Source organism: Heterodontus francisci, chromosome 1 (assembly GCF_036365525.1).
Source record: "Heterodontus francisci isolate sHetFra1 chromosome 1, sHetFra1.hap1, whole genome shotgun sequence".
NCBI classification, from domain to species: domain Eukaryota; kingdom Metazoa; phylum Chordata; class Chondrichthyes; order Heterodontiformes; family Heterodontidae; genus Heterodontus; species Heterodontus francisci.
Window position 1 is genome coordinate 36,256,907 of NC_090371.1, and position 16,576 is coordinate 36,273,482.

The 16,576-nt window shown below is 41.6% G+C and overlaps 1 gene segment (V, D, J or C); it reads left to right on the forward strand.

The window, feature by feature from the left end:
* The first annotated feature begins 1,497 nt into the window (after nucleotides 1–1,497).
* LOC137375941 (Ig kappa chain V-VI region NQ5-78.2.6-like) overlaps nucleotides 1,498–16,576 on the forward strand; it is a 31,956-nt gene continuing 16,877 nt past the window's right edge. Inside the window, 4 exon segments of the V gene segment in view lie at nucleotides 1,498–1,615; nucleotides 2,017–2,367; nucleotides 7,934–8,032; nucleotides 8,130–8,172. Of these exon segments, the coding sequence occupies nucleotides 1,570–1,615; nucleotides 2,017–2,367; nucleotides 7,934–8,032; nucleotides 8,130–8,170 (537 nt within the window).

The window sequence follows — 16,576 nt, forward strand, 5'->3', positions numbered from 1 at the left end:
AACAAAGAATAAAGAACAGTACAACACAGGAACAGGCCATTCGGCCCTCCAAGCCTGCAGATCTTGATGCCAGCCTAAACTAAAACCTTCTGCACTTCCGGGAACATATCACTCGATTCCCATCCTATTCATGTATTTGTCAGGATGCTTCTTAAATGTCGCTATCGTACCTGCTTCCACCACCTCCCCCGGCAGCAAGTTCCAGGCATTCACCACCCTCTGTGTAAAGAATTTGCCTCGCACGTCCCTTCTAAACTTTGCCCCTCTCACCTTAAACCTATGTCCCCTAGTAACTGACTCTTCCACCCTGGGAAAAAGCTTCTGACTATCCACTCTGTCCATGCCACTCATAACTTTGTAAACCTCTATCATGTCTTTTTTTTTCCAAAATATACTTTATTCATAAAAATCTGTAAAAATTACATTCCCAAACAGTTTAAAACAGCATCAAGTCAAAAAATACAAACAGTGCAAAGGTGATCAGTTTCCTTCTATACAGTCATGAGTTGCCTCACAACTCTTCCATTTCATTGTCGTGCCATATACATTTTTACATTTACAGCACACAAAATTTTCCCGATACAGTTCGAGGGGTTTCCCCTGGATCCAGCCCCTCAATTCAGCTTGGTGGGGGGACCTTACATTGTGGACTTTCCCCATTGAGCCTTTGCTGCGGCTGCCCCAGGCTTTAGTGCGTCCCTCAGCACGTAGTCCTGGACCTTGGAATGTCTGCAACATTCGGTCGTGGACAACTCTTTGCGCTGGAAGACCAGCAAGTTTCGGGCAGACCAAAGGATGTCTTTCACCGAATTGATAGTCCTCCAGCAGAAGTTGATGTTTGTCTTGGTGTGCGTCCCTGGGAACAGCCCGTAGAGCACAGACTCCTGTCTAACAGAGCTGCTTGGGATGAACCTCGACAAAAACCACTGCATCTCTTTCCACACCTGCTTTGCAAAGACACATTCCAGGAGGAGGTGGGCAACCGTCTCTTCCCCACCACAGCCACCGCGGGGGCATTGTGCGGAGGGGGCGTGCAGGAAGGATCTGACGGGGAGGGCCCTTCTCACCACCAGCCAAGCTACATCTTGGTGCTTGTTTGAAAGTTCTGGTGATGAGGCATTCCGCCAAATGACTTTGGCGATCTGCTCGGGGAACCATCTGATAGGCATGTCGCCCCTCCACCTCCGTCGTTCCAGTGAAAACAATCCGAGTTTATCCAACCTCTCCTCATAGCTAATGCCCTCCAGCCCAGGCAACATCCTGGTAAACCTCTTCTGTACCCTCTCCACTGCCAAGATGTTGCCTGGAACTGTTAAATGTAGAAGACTAACATTTTGCACCATTGATCAGATTCTTGTTCTAGGAGTACCTTTGGAGCATATAGCCTGTTCTCCAGATTTTAGCTTGTCAAATATATTTGCATATAATGGGTGTGTGAATGACGTGCCCCTGAGCTGGCTGCTGAGTGGCGCCGAGTGTCAGGGAGCCCTCTAGTTACTCGAGGTTTCTCCTTATAGCAGAACCTCCTCCCCTCGTCTTCAGTAAACAGCAGCTTTTCACCTGGGCAAAATGAAACTTCTTGAATATATTTGTATTCTGAGCTGTTGGATAAAAAGTAAGTGCCTTTCGAACTGAAAGTTCCTTTGTCTGAAAATATTTAATTTAAGTTGCTGTGATATGACTTTTTGAGCGAGTTTTGAGCAAGAGGTTGTTGAACTGGCTAAGTGACATCCCGATTGTAGAATCGTAAAATCATACAGCACTGGAGGAGGCCATTCGGCCTATCGTACCTGTGCCTGCTCTTTGAAAGAACTACTCGACTAGTCGCATTCACCTGCTCTCTCCCCCAGCCCTAAAATGTTTCCTTTTCAAGTGTACATGTAATTCCATTTTGAAAGTTACTGATGAATCTGTATTCGCTTATCCGGTAGACGGAAAGACAGAAAGAGGATAAGGAATGTTAAAATGAGCTGATTTTGAGGCTGAAAAAAAACATATGTACATTTTTCTGTTCAGCTGTCCAAGCCCAGCAGGTCTTACTGCAGACTCCAAGGAGAATATTGGCGACCAAAGGCGAGAAGACAGAAATCTTCTGTAATTTGAAAGGATCCTCCTCACTCGATCAGGTATTCTGGTACAAACTCGATGAAAACTCCAACGCGCATTTTGTGATGTCGGCCAGTGTCCTGAATAAACAGACCCAAGGAGAAGGAATAAATGAACGGTTCATTTTGAATAGAGATGCCTTCCGACTGTCGTTCAGTTTAACGATTATGGATTTGAGCCTCTCCGACAATGGTACCTATCACTGCCTAATGTTGTCCTCTCAAACCATGCTGCTGGGAGAAGGAAGTGTGGTCACTGTAGGTAAGGAGATCTCGAATTTGGATACTGTAAACAGTAACATTTCAAAAAAAATCTTTAAAAAGTAAAATCAGAAAATTCTAGAAACACTCAGCGGCTCAGGCAGTGGAGAGAAATAGAGTTAATATTTTAGGCTGATAGCCTTTCATCAGGACCTGCAAAAAATATAGTGGCACATTCATTATAAAGGCCTTCAGAAATCAGTACGGTTGTGATTTCAGATATTCCTGTTTCGTAAACGTTTGCTCTGCGCAATTGCCATTTTCAAAGTTATTAATTTAACTGTAGGAACTCCGCTGTATATTCCGATTATACCGGTTTTCCCTAAGGTTTTGTGATTGAGTTTTAGGATGGGTGCTCTTGGTTCATATTGTTCTACTTGCTGGATGATTGATTTTTAGAGAAGTTATTATCATGACTCGTCATCATTCTCAAGTCTAACAAAGTCGGAATTGGAACAAAAACAAGAAATGCTGGATTCACTCAGCAGGTCTGGCAGCATCTGTGGAAAGAGAAGCAGAGTTAACGTTTCGGGTCAGTGACCCTTCTTCGGAATTGGATTTGTCGTAATTTGATAACGTTAGATCTGATATAGATAACCCCCCAGGGTCCCTGCGTTGCTGGTTACGAGTTGTTCGCTTTTATTTGACACAAGGCGCTTGGATATAACACACACTAGAACATAATGCTCACAAAACGCTGTTCCTTTCAGTTCCAGAGAGACTGAAAACGACTTCGCCGCCTCCGACTACAAAAGGCCGCAAAATCTATCGTTGCAAGTACCCGATTACGCGTGGCAAAAAGAAAGCGAATAATAATGGTAAGACTGATGCTAGACTGCAGTGTCTGAGAGATAGACTGGGACTTTCTCCCCATTCAATATATCTGGGAGATAAACAGCGTTGGTTTTCATTTAATTTCTTACAGATCCATGGGTTAGAAAAACTGTCCACATTGAGAACCTGGCTTTGAATATCCCGATTCTTCATTAACACCTTACTCTTAACTCTTAACGTGACAGATGTGTTTTTCTGAAGGTCTTTAATCTGAATCTGCCTCTACATTTATCTTATATCAAGTTCTGAGGAAAGGTCACAGACCTGAAACGTTAACTTCGTTTCTCTTCACAGATGCTGCCAGACCTGCTGAGTATTTCCAGCACTTTTTGTTTTTATTTTTTAAAGGTTATTTTCGTTGTTGGAAACAATCTTTGTGTAGTTCACAGAAATCAGCACAAGTCTGGCAGCAGATGTTTATTAAAAATGTGTTGGGAGTTATTCAGATTATATAAAAATTCTCATGCAAACTGATGGGGTGCTGGGATCGTTTTATGTTGGTAACTTTGATGTGGAGTTGAATGAATCCTGAATCATTACATAGGAAAGGTTTTGATTTCAGCTGAACACGAACATGATCTGAGGTTATCTATCAGAGGCCATGGGAGGGTGTCTTAATATTGAACTACTTTTGTTGGAAATCGTTTCACCATATTTCCTGAAGTTCTCATTCATGCAAAGGATTTGCTTTTTTCTGGCCTCGTGTGAATGGTGCCATCATTAGCGGCCATGCCTTCAGCAGGCCGGGACTTAAGCTCTGAAATTCCTTCCCTAAACCTCTCTACATCACACTTTCTTCCTTTCAGGCACTCAGTAAAATATACTTCTATGACCAAGTCTTTGGCCATCTGCTCTAATATCTGCTTATGTGGCTCGGTGTCAAATTTTGTTTGATAATACTCCAGTGAAACGCCTTTGGAGTTTTAGTGCGTTCTCAAGGCGCTATATAAATGCACGTTGTTGTTATTTGTTCTCCTGTTTGGACTGGACAGCAGAGAGGTAAATGTAGACAATTTCTAACAAGCAAATACATTGGTTTTAAAATACAGTTGTGTGGGTATCTCCGAACTTTAATGAATTCGGTGATTGGTGGTGGATTTGTGAGGAAGTTGATGTCTGGTGAATGTCGAGGATCTTGTCTCCTTCATTGAGATAACTGGACGGAGAGGTTTTGCTCAGTTGAATGATGCTGCTGATGACTTGTTCCCAGGAAACCCTCCTGGTGTGCATTGGAAACCTGCATGTCTGCCTTTTAATTTACAAGTGAGCTTACAGGGCAGAAGGAGGCCATTCTGCCCATCGTGTCTGTGTTGTTCTTTGCTAAAGTAATACAAAACTATCTCACTGATCCTCATAACCTTATTTCTTCCTTTACTTTAATGTTTAAGGGATTACCACCACCCCCACCCCCCCCCCCCCCTTTAAAAGGTGCTGTGGACCCTCACTCAACGCTTATAGTCATGCTGGGCAGCTGCAGAAATTCCCCACATTCTGTCCAATTTTGCCCTGAATCTCATTTATTTTAAAATGTATCGTTATAAAACGAATAATTAATCGTTGCATTTCAAAGTTAATTGTAATGGATGCATTGGCAGAATGAACAAAGACAATGATCCAACCTGAACTAAAACAGAAAATGCGGGAAATACTCCACAGCTCAGGCAGCATCTGCAAGGGTAGACGGGTAAGATTAGCATTTGAAGAACTCTGACCCTTGGTCGGAACCCAGTCTGAGCTTGTTTTCACTTGGTTGGAATAAAAACACCACGGTTGTGAATTCCTCAATCCACGTGTACTAACACGGCATCTGGAGATTTAGTGTACACTACTCACCGTGCGAATTATTCAAATTAGGGACATACCATTTCTTTAGATTCAAGATTTCCACTGAAATTTAACAAGGTTTTTATTTTTTAAAAGAATTTATAAGTGAATCTGTCGCCGAAAATAGCCAACAAGTAATCGTTGACAAAAAAAAAGTCCAGGGGAGGAATAAATCTACATTGTCACCTAGGTCGCTATGGGTGCAGACGGAATAAAGCAGAAATGCGTAGCAGGTTAGTCAGTGAGTGAAAACTCTTTCACCAGTCTGGGTGTTACTAAGATTTCTGCGTTTATTTCAAATTTTGATTAATAGGATCATAGAAATCATTTATTGTAATAACAGTAAAGTTTCTTGCTGTATCCACAAAGCAAGAGCGCTCCAACCAAGAGCAGCAGCATTGGCTCAATGATAATACTCTGGCCTCCGAGGCAGAATTGTTACTCCAGTGCAGTACTGAAGGAGTGCTGCACTGTTGGAGTAGCTGTCTTTTGGATGAGACGTTAAACCAAGGTCCCCCCATCACTACCAGCCACCACCGCCCCACGCACCCACCCCCCAACATGTTCACATTAAATATCCCAAGGCACTTTCAGAAGAAGAGCAGAGGAATACTCCCCCACGTCCATGCCTAAAACGGGTGATCTGATCATTTATTTCATTGGTGTGTTTGTGGGATCTTGCTGTGCATATATTAGCTGCGACTTGCAACATTACATCAGTGACTATGCTTTGAAAGTACTTAATTGCCTGTAAAATACTTTGGTGGTGGGGGGTGCTGAGGTGGTAAAGGCGCTATGTAATAACTACAAGCAATTTCTTATATTCTCTTTAACGCGTTTGCTTCTTCTTCCTTGTCAGTCAACAGGACCATATATTACAACATCATCTGTTAACAGATAAAGAAACAAATACTTGAGAATCAAGGGACGTGGGCTTGATCTGAGAAGAGGGAAGTGTAGGATCATGTTTTCATTTAACTACTTGAGTTAGAACTTTGTGTTGCCCAGAAAGGCCACAGAGAAGATAGTGTGGGGAAGCATGGAGAATTGCGGATATATTTGAGGGAGTCATTGCTAGGTAGCCGGAGTTTTCTTCGTGCTGTCCTTTTCTATGTTCCTAAAGGTAGATATAACACAAATATCCAGCATCATTTTTAAAATCTTAACTTAAAGCTGTCCATATTGATAACAAAATCTTTAAGAAATTACAGTTCAAAGGTACTCTGTTTTAAAATGATATGGTCCAGGGGTGATAAAATTACAGCTATGATTAAGTTTAACAAGGACTTCCCCCAAAAGAGAAGGTGGATGTAAAATGTAACAGCGGGGGGCCACAGCCTGCTTTATATTTATGTGACCTCGTTAGTTTTAATATCTGAAAGCAGTAGTGTAAGAGATGGCACGATCACTGCATTTGATCACATAATGCTGACCTGTTGTAGAATTCAGCAACATGCAGGATTCGAGAAAGACCACTTTGATTTTGGATTTTAGCAAGGCTTTTGACAAGGACCCACATGGCAGACTGGTTAAAAAAAGTAAAAGCCCATAGGATCCAGGGAAATGCAGCAAGGTGGATACAAAATTGGTTCTGTGGCAGGAAACAGAGGGTAATTGTTGACAGGTGTTTCTGTGACTGGAGGGCTGTTTCCAGTGGCATTCCGCAGGGCTCGGTACTGGGTCCCCTGCTTTTTGTGGTATGTATTAACAATTTGGACGTAAATGTAGGAGGCATGATCAAGAAGTTTGCAGGCGACACAAAGATAGCGAGGAGGATAGCTGTAGACTGCAGGAAGATATCAATGGACTGGTCAGATGGGTAGAAAAGTGGCAAATGGACTTCAGTCCGGAGAAGTGTGAGGTGATGCATTTGGGGAGGACAAACAAGACAAAGGAATACATGATTAATGGGAGAATACCGAGAGGTGTAGAGGAAGTGAGAGACCTTGGAGTGAATGTCCACAGATCCCTGAAGGTAGCAGGACAGGTCGATAGGTGGTTAAGAAGGCATATGGAATCCTTTCCTTTATTAGCCGAGGTATAGAATATAAGAGCAGGGAGGTTATGCTGGAACTGTGTAACTCATTGGCTAGGACACAACTTGAGTACTGTGTGCATTTCTGGTCACCTCATTACAGAAAGGATGTAATTGCACAAGAGAGGGTATAGAGGAGATTGTTGAGGATGTTGCCAGGACTGAAAAAATGCAGCTACCAGGAAAGATTGAGTAGGCTGGCTTTGTCCTCCTTGGAACAGAGAAGGCTGGGGGGAGATTTGATTGAAATGTACAAAAGTTTGGGGGGCTTTGATAGAGTGGAGGTGAAGGGTCTATTCACCTTATCAGAGAGGTCAGTGACGAGGGGGCATAGATTTAAAGTAATTGGTAGAAAAATTAGAGGGGAGATGAGGAAAAATATTTTCACCCAGAGGGTGGTGGGGGTCAGGAACTCACTGCCTGAAAGGGTAGTTGAGGCAGAAACCCTCAACTCATTCAAAAGGAGTCTGGATATGCACCTCGAGTGCTGTAATCTGCAGGGCTACGGACCAAATGCTGGAAGGTGGGATTAGAATGGGTGGATTGTTTTTCGGCCGGCACAGACACGATGGGCCAAGTGGCCTCTTTCTGTGCCCTAAACTTTCTATGATCGGATGATCTAGCCCTCACCCCTGACGATTAGCTGAACATCTCACTGGCAATTTGTACCTATAGACAACAATTTGCTCACTGGGAGTTCCAAGTCCTGTTATCCAAAAGCCATGGGATCACTTCTGTTTCATGGGGGACAATTGTTCCATGTCGTTTTGCCCAGTAACATGGAATGCCTTGTATTGTCATAGGTGAAATATGCCCATTGTTTTGTCTTGCATTGGGTAAGGATTACTGATTTGCAATTGTGTTGTTTTTCCAGGGTATGTCTGTAACTGGACTATTTGGGGATCATTGACAGGCTGCAACCTCCTTTTATTGATCTCTATCGTTTTTATCGTCATCCATTTTAGGAATAAGAGTAAGTCCGGATATTAATCTCTCATGTGTTGATATATTTCATGAGTCGTCACAGTATTTATTTGTTCATGAGCTCCCTGTTTCTCTTCCCTTTCTAGAGTCCCGGAGGCGATGTCCCCACCAGTTTCGGAAAAAGTAAAGGTAAATTTTATATGGCTTTAAGGGAGGTTGGCATTGAGGGGTAACAATGGTTCTTCTGAACAAATACGGAATCGACGTTGTATCACTTCAATGGTATATGCTAACAGAACTCTACCCTTTTCCCTAAGGACAGGTGGGGAGAGTCTCCTCCACTATTGCCCCTAACTCTCCGAGTTAGATTTAATTCCGTTGAGTCTCGGGTTGCTGATATTAATGAGCACTAACTGGCAGAGAAACGCCCACACATTGATGTTTTAAATCCAAATAGCGATATAAATTAGTGAGAACAGTGAAAGCATCTGACCATCTCCTATAGTACTTTGAAATAATCGGAGCCACCTTTTTTAGTTCACGGATAATAAGCCAAGGGCAGTAACTTAAACATTTGTTCAGAAAGACGAAGGTAAACCGAGTTCATGCGTTCAATAGGACAGGATCCTGTCAACGACATCATTAGTATTGAGAAACAAGTTGATACTCGGTCAAACTACATTGTGCCCGTGTTAAAGTTTGTCTAGGTCCCATCTTAACTTTCGAACTGTCCTATTAAAAACCTATTACAACCAATTAATTAAGTGTAGTCACTGTTGTAATGTAAGAAACAGCCAATTTGCCACAAACACCAATGTGACAATGACCAGATAATCTGGTTGAGGATAAATATTCAGCCAGGATACTGGGGACATACTTTGAGCCTCAAAGTTGTGGGACTGAAGCTTCACTCTAAGTCTTGAGCCCATTATCTATACTGCACTTCAGTCCTGAGAGAGCTCTCCATTACTTTTTGGATCTGATGTTCAACCATGTTTAAGTGGATCTCATGGCACAAATTTTTAAGAGGAACAGGGATTTTTTCCTTCGCCCAACACCAAAAAGAAGGAATTGCATTTATATAGAACCTTTCATGACCTCAGGACGGCCCAAAATGCTTTGCAGTCAATGTAGTACTTTTGAAGTGTAGTCACTGTAGTAATGTAGGAAATGAGACTGCCAATTTGCACACAGCAAGCTCCCACAAACAGCAATGTGACAATGACCAGTTAATGTCTTTTTCGCGATGTCAGTTAAGGGATAAATATTGGCCAGAACCAGCAAAAATAAATGTGGGAATACATTCAATTTAGTTCTGTTTGCGAAATCTTGCTGTGAACAAAATGCCTGCCATAGCTGTCTACAAATAATGGTGACTAAGTTTCAAAAGTAATTTATTAGATAGTATGTGCTTTGACACATCCTGAGTATGTGGCATGGTTGCTATATAAACGTTAAGTGTTTCGCCTTTTGTTTTTCTCTTTCTCAGCTTGCTTTCTTTGCTCCTTGCTGTCTCACGTCTGCCCTGCAGCTAACCTGATATTACTAATACACTGTATGTAGCTTGACACACTGAACGTTAGAACCCAGTTAGAACTGCATCAAGACAGTTAATTACATTCATCATCAATGTATAACAAGGCATCTTTGGTTCTTATAATGCCTGGTCTATGGCCAGATGGTGGATGTGAGATTAATTGAGATTTACAAGACTGACATTGATTGACTTTTATTAGGTAAGGATCTCATGGGATAAGAAGCAGAAGCAGGTAAATGACGTTGAGGTACAGATCAGCCATGATCTAATTAAATGGCAGAACAGGTTCAAGGGTCTGAATGACTTACTCCTCTTATGTTCCCATAGAAATACAGTGTGAACAGGATGGCAACCATTCAAACATAAACAATGTGGGATATAAAATTCTAAAGATATCTTCAAGAGTATACTTGCTTTACCTTTGCGAATAGGGCTAAACATTTCAGAATCTTTCCTCATGAGTTTAAGTGAGTTTGATGGAGTCCAAGATTCAACAAATTGTGCATGATCATTAGGAACAATGTTTGCTCAGCTAAATGGCTGTTTTTCATTCCTTATTTATTTATTCATTTATTTACTTACAGCAGGAGATAATAGCTAGGTTGTGAGGAACAGTTATTGTACTCCTTAGATTATTATTCTTATTAACTATTGCCTTCTGTCATAAAAGTCTGGAACTCATCCAGCTGTAGGTTTCTCCATTCCTGCAATCTATAGGGTTTAAAACCCAAGCCCACTTCTGTCCAAGTCTTTCACTCTGCACTATGGGCCTTGGCCCTCTGTACGAATCAAATCATAGCAGACACACTTTTGTGGTGGAGTTTTCTATAATTAAGAGAATCCTAAGCTTTGTTGTTATCACAGGAAACTTTATTAAATACAATAAATGCTGCACTAGTGCTGCAGTCTATGTAAAAAAAACAACAACCTTTTGTTTATTTTTACAAATTAGGTTAACATTACCTGAGCTCGATATATGTTCTAATATTTGCAAAAGTTTATCAAAGTATTTTACAATAAAATAAAATACAAATCCATTGATGCCCTTTACAATATTAACCCCTTGAAAATACAGTTATGCTTTCAAATGCTTTATTAAATTAAATGTAGCCTTTCATACCGATTAAACCATCATATTAATTCGTTAACTCAACAGCCGTGGTTTCTGGAAAGGCTTGAGTAAAGCACTTTGCACTAGTCGTGAAACAATGCCTTCTGTCTGCCCGAGTATTTCTCGATATTCATTATATTGATGATTCATTGCCAAAGCTTATCATCTTATGAGCAGTGAAACCCACCCATACAAGAGGTGCCTTTCTAATGGGAGGGACAGTGGTATTCAAGAGTTTCTTGAAATCACTCAAATCACCTTCTGATTTTATTTTTAAAGGGCATGAAGGAAGAATAAGGAAGTGTAATTATAATGATATGTCAACCTGCACATGAGGAGCACTATCTATATATATAATACATGTATGTATTTATATATATAAATATAAAATATATGTTATTGATGTTCTTGTTATAATAATCTTCTTTCTTCTTTGGCCTCCTTATCTCGAGAGACAATAGGTAAGCGCCTGGAGGTGGTCAGTGGTCAGTTATAATAATAATTGATAGTTAATAGTGGCTGTTTCAGGAGCTAGTGCCAGCATTAACACACTGACTTTCATGACCTCTTCCTACTCAGAAATTTCTGTGATTCTATTGTGCCCTGGATATATTTCCACCCGCTGTGGACGCTGTAAAACCTGAGATCAGTTTGTCGAAATATCTAAGACCAATACCTGATTATAGATTCTTCCAATTTTCTGGGGCTACTGAAAGAGGTTTTCAATTAATGTATTAATCATAGTAAGATGTAGCTAGCATGATAAGTCCAAGGGTAAAAAGGACACTTAAGTGACAAATGTAATTAAAATGGTTTAGATTTGATTGTTATATTTGTTCAACTACAATTAAATTCCCTACAGTTTAGAAGGTTGCAGAGTGATCTAATTGAGTTCTTTACATAGGGATCCATAGAATCATAGAATGGTTACGACACAGAGGAGGCCATTCAGCCCATTGTGCCCATGCCAGCTCTCTGTAAGAGCTAGCTAGTCATTTCCTCTGATGGGATAATCCAGAACAAAAATGTGTAATCTTAAAATTAAAGATAAGCAATTTAGGAGCAAAAATCAGGAAACACCTTTTCATACAAAGGTTATGAAAATCTGGAATTCACTCCATCAAAGAGCTGGAAATGCTGGGTCTGTTGAAATTTTCAAGACAATGATCAAAGTACTTTTGTAAGGTCAGTGTGTCAAGGGATATGGAGCAAAGGCGAGTAAATAGAGTTGAGGTACAGATCAACCATAATCTAATTGAATGGCAGACAGGCTCAAGAGGCTGAATGGCCTATTCCTGTTCCCGTATTCCTAAAATTACTAAAGAAATTAAAATAAAAGCAAAATACTGCAGATGCTGGAAATCTGAAATAAAAACAGAAAGTGCTGGAAATACTCAGCAGGTCAGGAAGCATCTGTGGAGAGAAAAGCAGAGTTAACGTTTCAGGTTTGTGACCTTTCATCAGAACCGTAATGTTAACTCTGCTTCTAATGTTTTAGGTTCCATTTTCTCACATAACAGTCACTGTAATTCAAAAGTGTGATTAATTGTATAGATCACGTTGAAATGTCCTGAAGTAATAATGTGCTCTTTAAACATAAATATATTTTTCCATCTTGGAGGTGGTAGCCACTTTGAAAAGTCTGGCATCTGATGAGCTGATATCTGGCTTGAAAGGCCAAATATTGCTTATTGCAAAAATGATTACTTCATTGACATGTTGAAATCAACTTTGACACAATTTTCCACCTTAGATACATGAGTGGTCTCACTCGATGGGTTATTTCAACCCTGGGGCATGCATCTTGTTCAGAATAGCTCATCCATGGCACAGTAGGAGCTCAATTTAAACAGACTGTCCCTAGTGGCTAAGGACGACACTGAGGTTTAAACAATAACAGCCACGACCTCTCTATAGTCACCTAACATATTTACTCGAGTTAGTGTTATGTAATGTTTTACACAGGCAGTAATACATTATGGTGATTTTTTTTGGTTGACTGCTCATTTTTACAAATAGTCTCATGTTAATATAAATCAGACTTTTTGGTGAACTGTCAAACTTTGGCTTTACAATTACTATCCTTAATTCAGTAAAATATCTATTTAGGATTGAGCACAGAAACGTCCGAATAATTATATTCAGCAAGTGTTGAATAATTGAATGCAGCATTTTAATTAGATATTCACCTGGTTTCTTGAGGCAACAGAAGATTTATTAAACGTTGCCCTCTTGTGCCTGTTTTCCAAATTCACTCCTATTTCCACATTAAACTCTATGCAAAGTGCATTGGGTTTTTAAGGTTAGCATATCGGCATATTTTTTGGTGATGAGTAATGTTACTTTTTGATCATGATAAATTCTAAATAATTTTTGTTTGTCTTTTTCATTCATTTTTCCACATCCATTTTCAGTTATAGTTGGTCCCATTTTCTCGAAATGACTTGCTATCTTGATATGAAATTGACAGAAAACATTCTGAAGGGTGTTGTGTAGTTTCCAGCATTGTTTTACAATATTTTGATCACTCGCTTTAATGAAGGAGCCAATCAATGTGCCAACATTCCCCAGAAAGCGAGTTTAGAAACAGGGAAACCCTGCTAAAGAGCTTAGAAAATTTTACTGGATCAAAATTTTGTTAAATGTTTTATTACTCTTCTTCCTGCGTAAACCTTAAACTACCCTTTTACTGGAGTATTGAATGTAATTCTTCACTTAGTATGTCAATTGAATGAAATGCTACCACGCTTCATAGTAAAGGAATCATTTATGTAAAGAACTTTTCCCAAAGAACCCATTGAGGGCATGAAAGCAGAACTAGCTAATGTGAACCGGCAAATTAGGGTAAGTGATAGGTCAATAGGCAGACATTTAATAGGATATTTCAGAATACACAGAATAGATACATTTCCACGAGAAAGAAAAATTCCAAGGGTGGGACCATCTGTGGTTAACTAAAACAGTTAAAGACAGTATCAAACTTAAAGAAAAATCCTATATTTGCGCTAAGATGGGAGGCAGGTCAGAAGATTGGACAGATTATAAAAAAACAGCAAAGAATGACTATTGATTGATAAGGAAGGTAAAATTAGAGTACGAGAGAAAGCTAGCTAGAAATATAAAGACAGATAGTATGAGTTTCTATAGATATTTTTAAAAAGAAAAGAGGTAACAAAGTGAGCATTGGTTCTATAGAAAATGAGTCTGGGGAATTAATAATAGATAATAAGAAGATGGCAGATGAATTGAACAGATATTTTGCATCTGTCTTCACTATTGAGGATACAAGTAACATCCCATTAGTAGCTGTAAGTCAGGAAATGGAAGGGAGGGAGGAATTCAAGAAAATTACAATCACCAGGGAAGTGGTACTGAACAAATTGTTGGAGTTGCGGGCTGACAAGTCCCCGGGTCCTTTTTTTTTTATTCATTCATGGGATGTGGGCGTCACTGGCTATGCCAGCATTTATTGCTCATCCCTAATTGCCCTTGAGAAGGTGGTGGTGAGCTGCCTTCTTGAACTGCTGCAGTCCATGTGAGGTAGGTACACCCACAGTGCTGTTAGGAAGGGAGTTCCAGGATTTTGACCCAACGACAGTGAAGGAACGGCGATATAGTTCCAAGTCAGGATGGTGTGTGACTTGGACGGGAACTTGCAGGTGGTGATGTTCCCATGCATCTGCTGCTCTTGTCCTTCGAGGTGGTAGAGGTCGCGGGTTTGGAAGGTGCTGTCGAAGGAGCCTTGGTACATTGCTGCAGTGCATCTTGTAGATGGTACACACTGCTGCCACTGTGCGTCGGTGGTGGAGGGAGTGAATGTTTGTAGATGGGGTGCCAATCAAGCGAGATGCTTTGTTCTGGATGGTATCGAGCATCTTGAATGTTGTTGAAGCTGCACCCATCCAGGCAAGTGGAGAGTATTCCATCACACTCCTGACTTGTGCCTTGTCGATGGTGGACAGGCTTTGGGGAGTCAGGAGGTGAGTTACTTGCCACAGGATTCCTAGCCTCTGACCTGCTCTTGTAGCCACGGTATTTATATGACTACTCCAGTTCAGTTTCTGGTCAATGGTAGCCCCTAGGATGTTGATAGTGGGGGATTCAGCGATGGTAATGCCATTGAAAGTCAAGGGGAGATGATTAGATTCTCTCTTGTTGGAGGTGGTCATTGCCTGGCACTTGTGCGGCACAAATGTTACTTGCCACCTATCAGCCCAAGCCTGGATATTCTCTAGGTCTTGCTGCATTTCTACATGGACTGCTTCAGTATTTGAGGAGTAGCGAATGGTGCTGAACATTGTGCAATCATCAGCGAACATCCCCACTTCTGACATTATGATTGAAGGAAGGTCATTGATGAAGCAGCTGAAGATGGTTGGGCCTAGGACACTACCCTGAGGAACTCCTGCAGTGATGTCCTGGAGCTCAGATGATTGACCTCCAACAACTACAGTCATCTTCCTTTGCGCTAGGTATGACTCCAACCAACAGAGAGTTTTCCCCCTGATTCCCATTGACCTCAGTTTTGCTGGGGCCCCTTGGTGCCATACTTGGTCAAATGCTGCCTGGATGTCTAGTGCAGTCACTCTCACCTCACCTCTTGAGTTCAGTTCTTTTGTCCATGTTTGAACCAAGACTGTAATGAGGTCAGGAGCTGAGTGGCCCTGGCGGAACCCAAACTGAGCATCACTGAGCAGGTTATTGTTAAGCAAGTGCCGCTTGATAGCACTGTCGATGACACCTTCCATCACTTTACTGATGATTGAGAGTAGACTGATGGGGCGGTAATTGGCCGTGTTGGACTTGTCCTGCTTTTTGTATACAGGACATACCTGGGCAATTTCCACATTGCAGGGTAGATGCCAGTGTTGTCGCTGTACTGGAACAGCTTGGCTAGGGGCGCAGCAAGTTCTGGAGCACAGGTCTTCAGTACTATTGCTAGAATATTGTCAGGACCCATAGCCTTTGCAGTATCCAGTGCCTTCAGTCGTTTCTTGATATCACGTGGAGTGAATCGAATTGGCTGAAGTCCAGCATCTGTGATGCTGGGGACTTCAGAAGGGGGCTGAGATGAATCATCAACTCGGCACTTCTGGCTGAAGATTGTTGCAAATGCTTCTGCCTTATCTTTCGCACTAATTTTCTGGGCTCCCCCATCATTGAGGATGGGGATATTTGTGGAGCCACCTCCTCCAGTTAGTTGTTTAATTGTCCACCACCATTCACGACTGGATGTGGCAGGACTGCAGAGCTTAGATCTGATCCGTTGGTTATGGGATCGCTTAGCTCTGTCGATTGCATGCTGCTTATGCAGTTTGGCACACAGATAGTCCTGGGTTGTACCTTCACTGGGTTGACACCTCATTTTGAGGTATGCCTGGTGCTGCTCCTGGCATGCCCTCCTGCATTCTTCACTGAACCAGGGTTGGTCTCCTGGCTTGATGGTAATGGTCGAGTGGGGAATATGCCAGGCCATGAGGTTACAGATTGTGGTTGAGTACAATTCTGCTGCTGCTGATGGCCCACAGCGCCTCATGGATGCCCAATTTTGCATTGCTAGATCTGTTCGTAATCTATCCCATTTAGCACAGTGATAGTGCCACACAACACGATGGACGGTATCCTCAATGTGAAGGCGGGACTTCGTTTCCACAAGGACTATGCGGTGGTCACTCCTACCAATACAGTCATGGACAGAAGCATCTGCGGCAGGCAGATTGGTGAGGACAAGGTCAAGTATGTTTTTCCCTCGTGTTGGTTCCCCCACCACCTGCCGCAGACCCAGTCTAGCAGCTACGTCCTTTATTACTTGGCCAGCTCGGTCAGTAGCGGTGCTACTGAGATACTCTTGGTGATGGACATTGAAGTCCCTCACCCAGAGTACATTTTGTGCCCTTGCCACCCTCAGTGCATCCTCCAAGTGGTGTTCAACATGGAGGAGTACT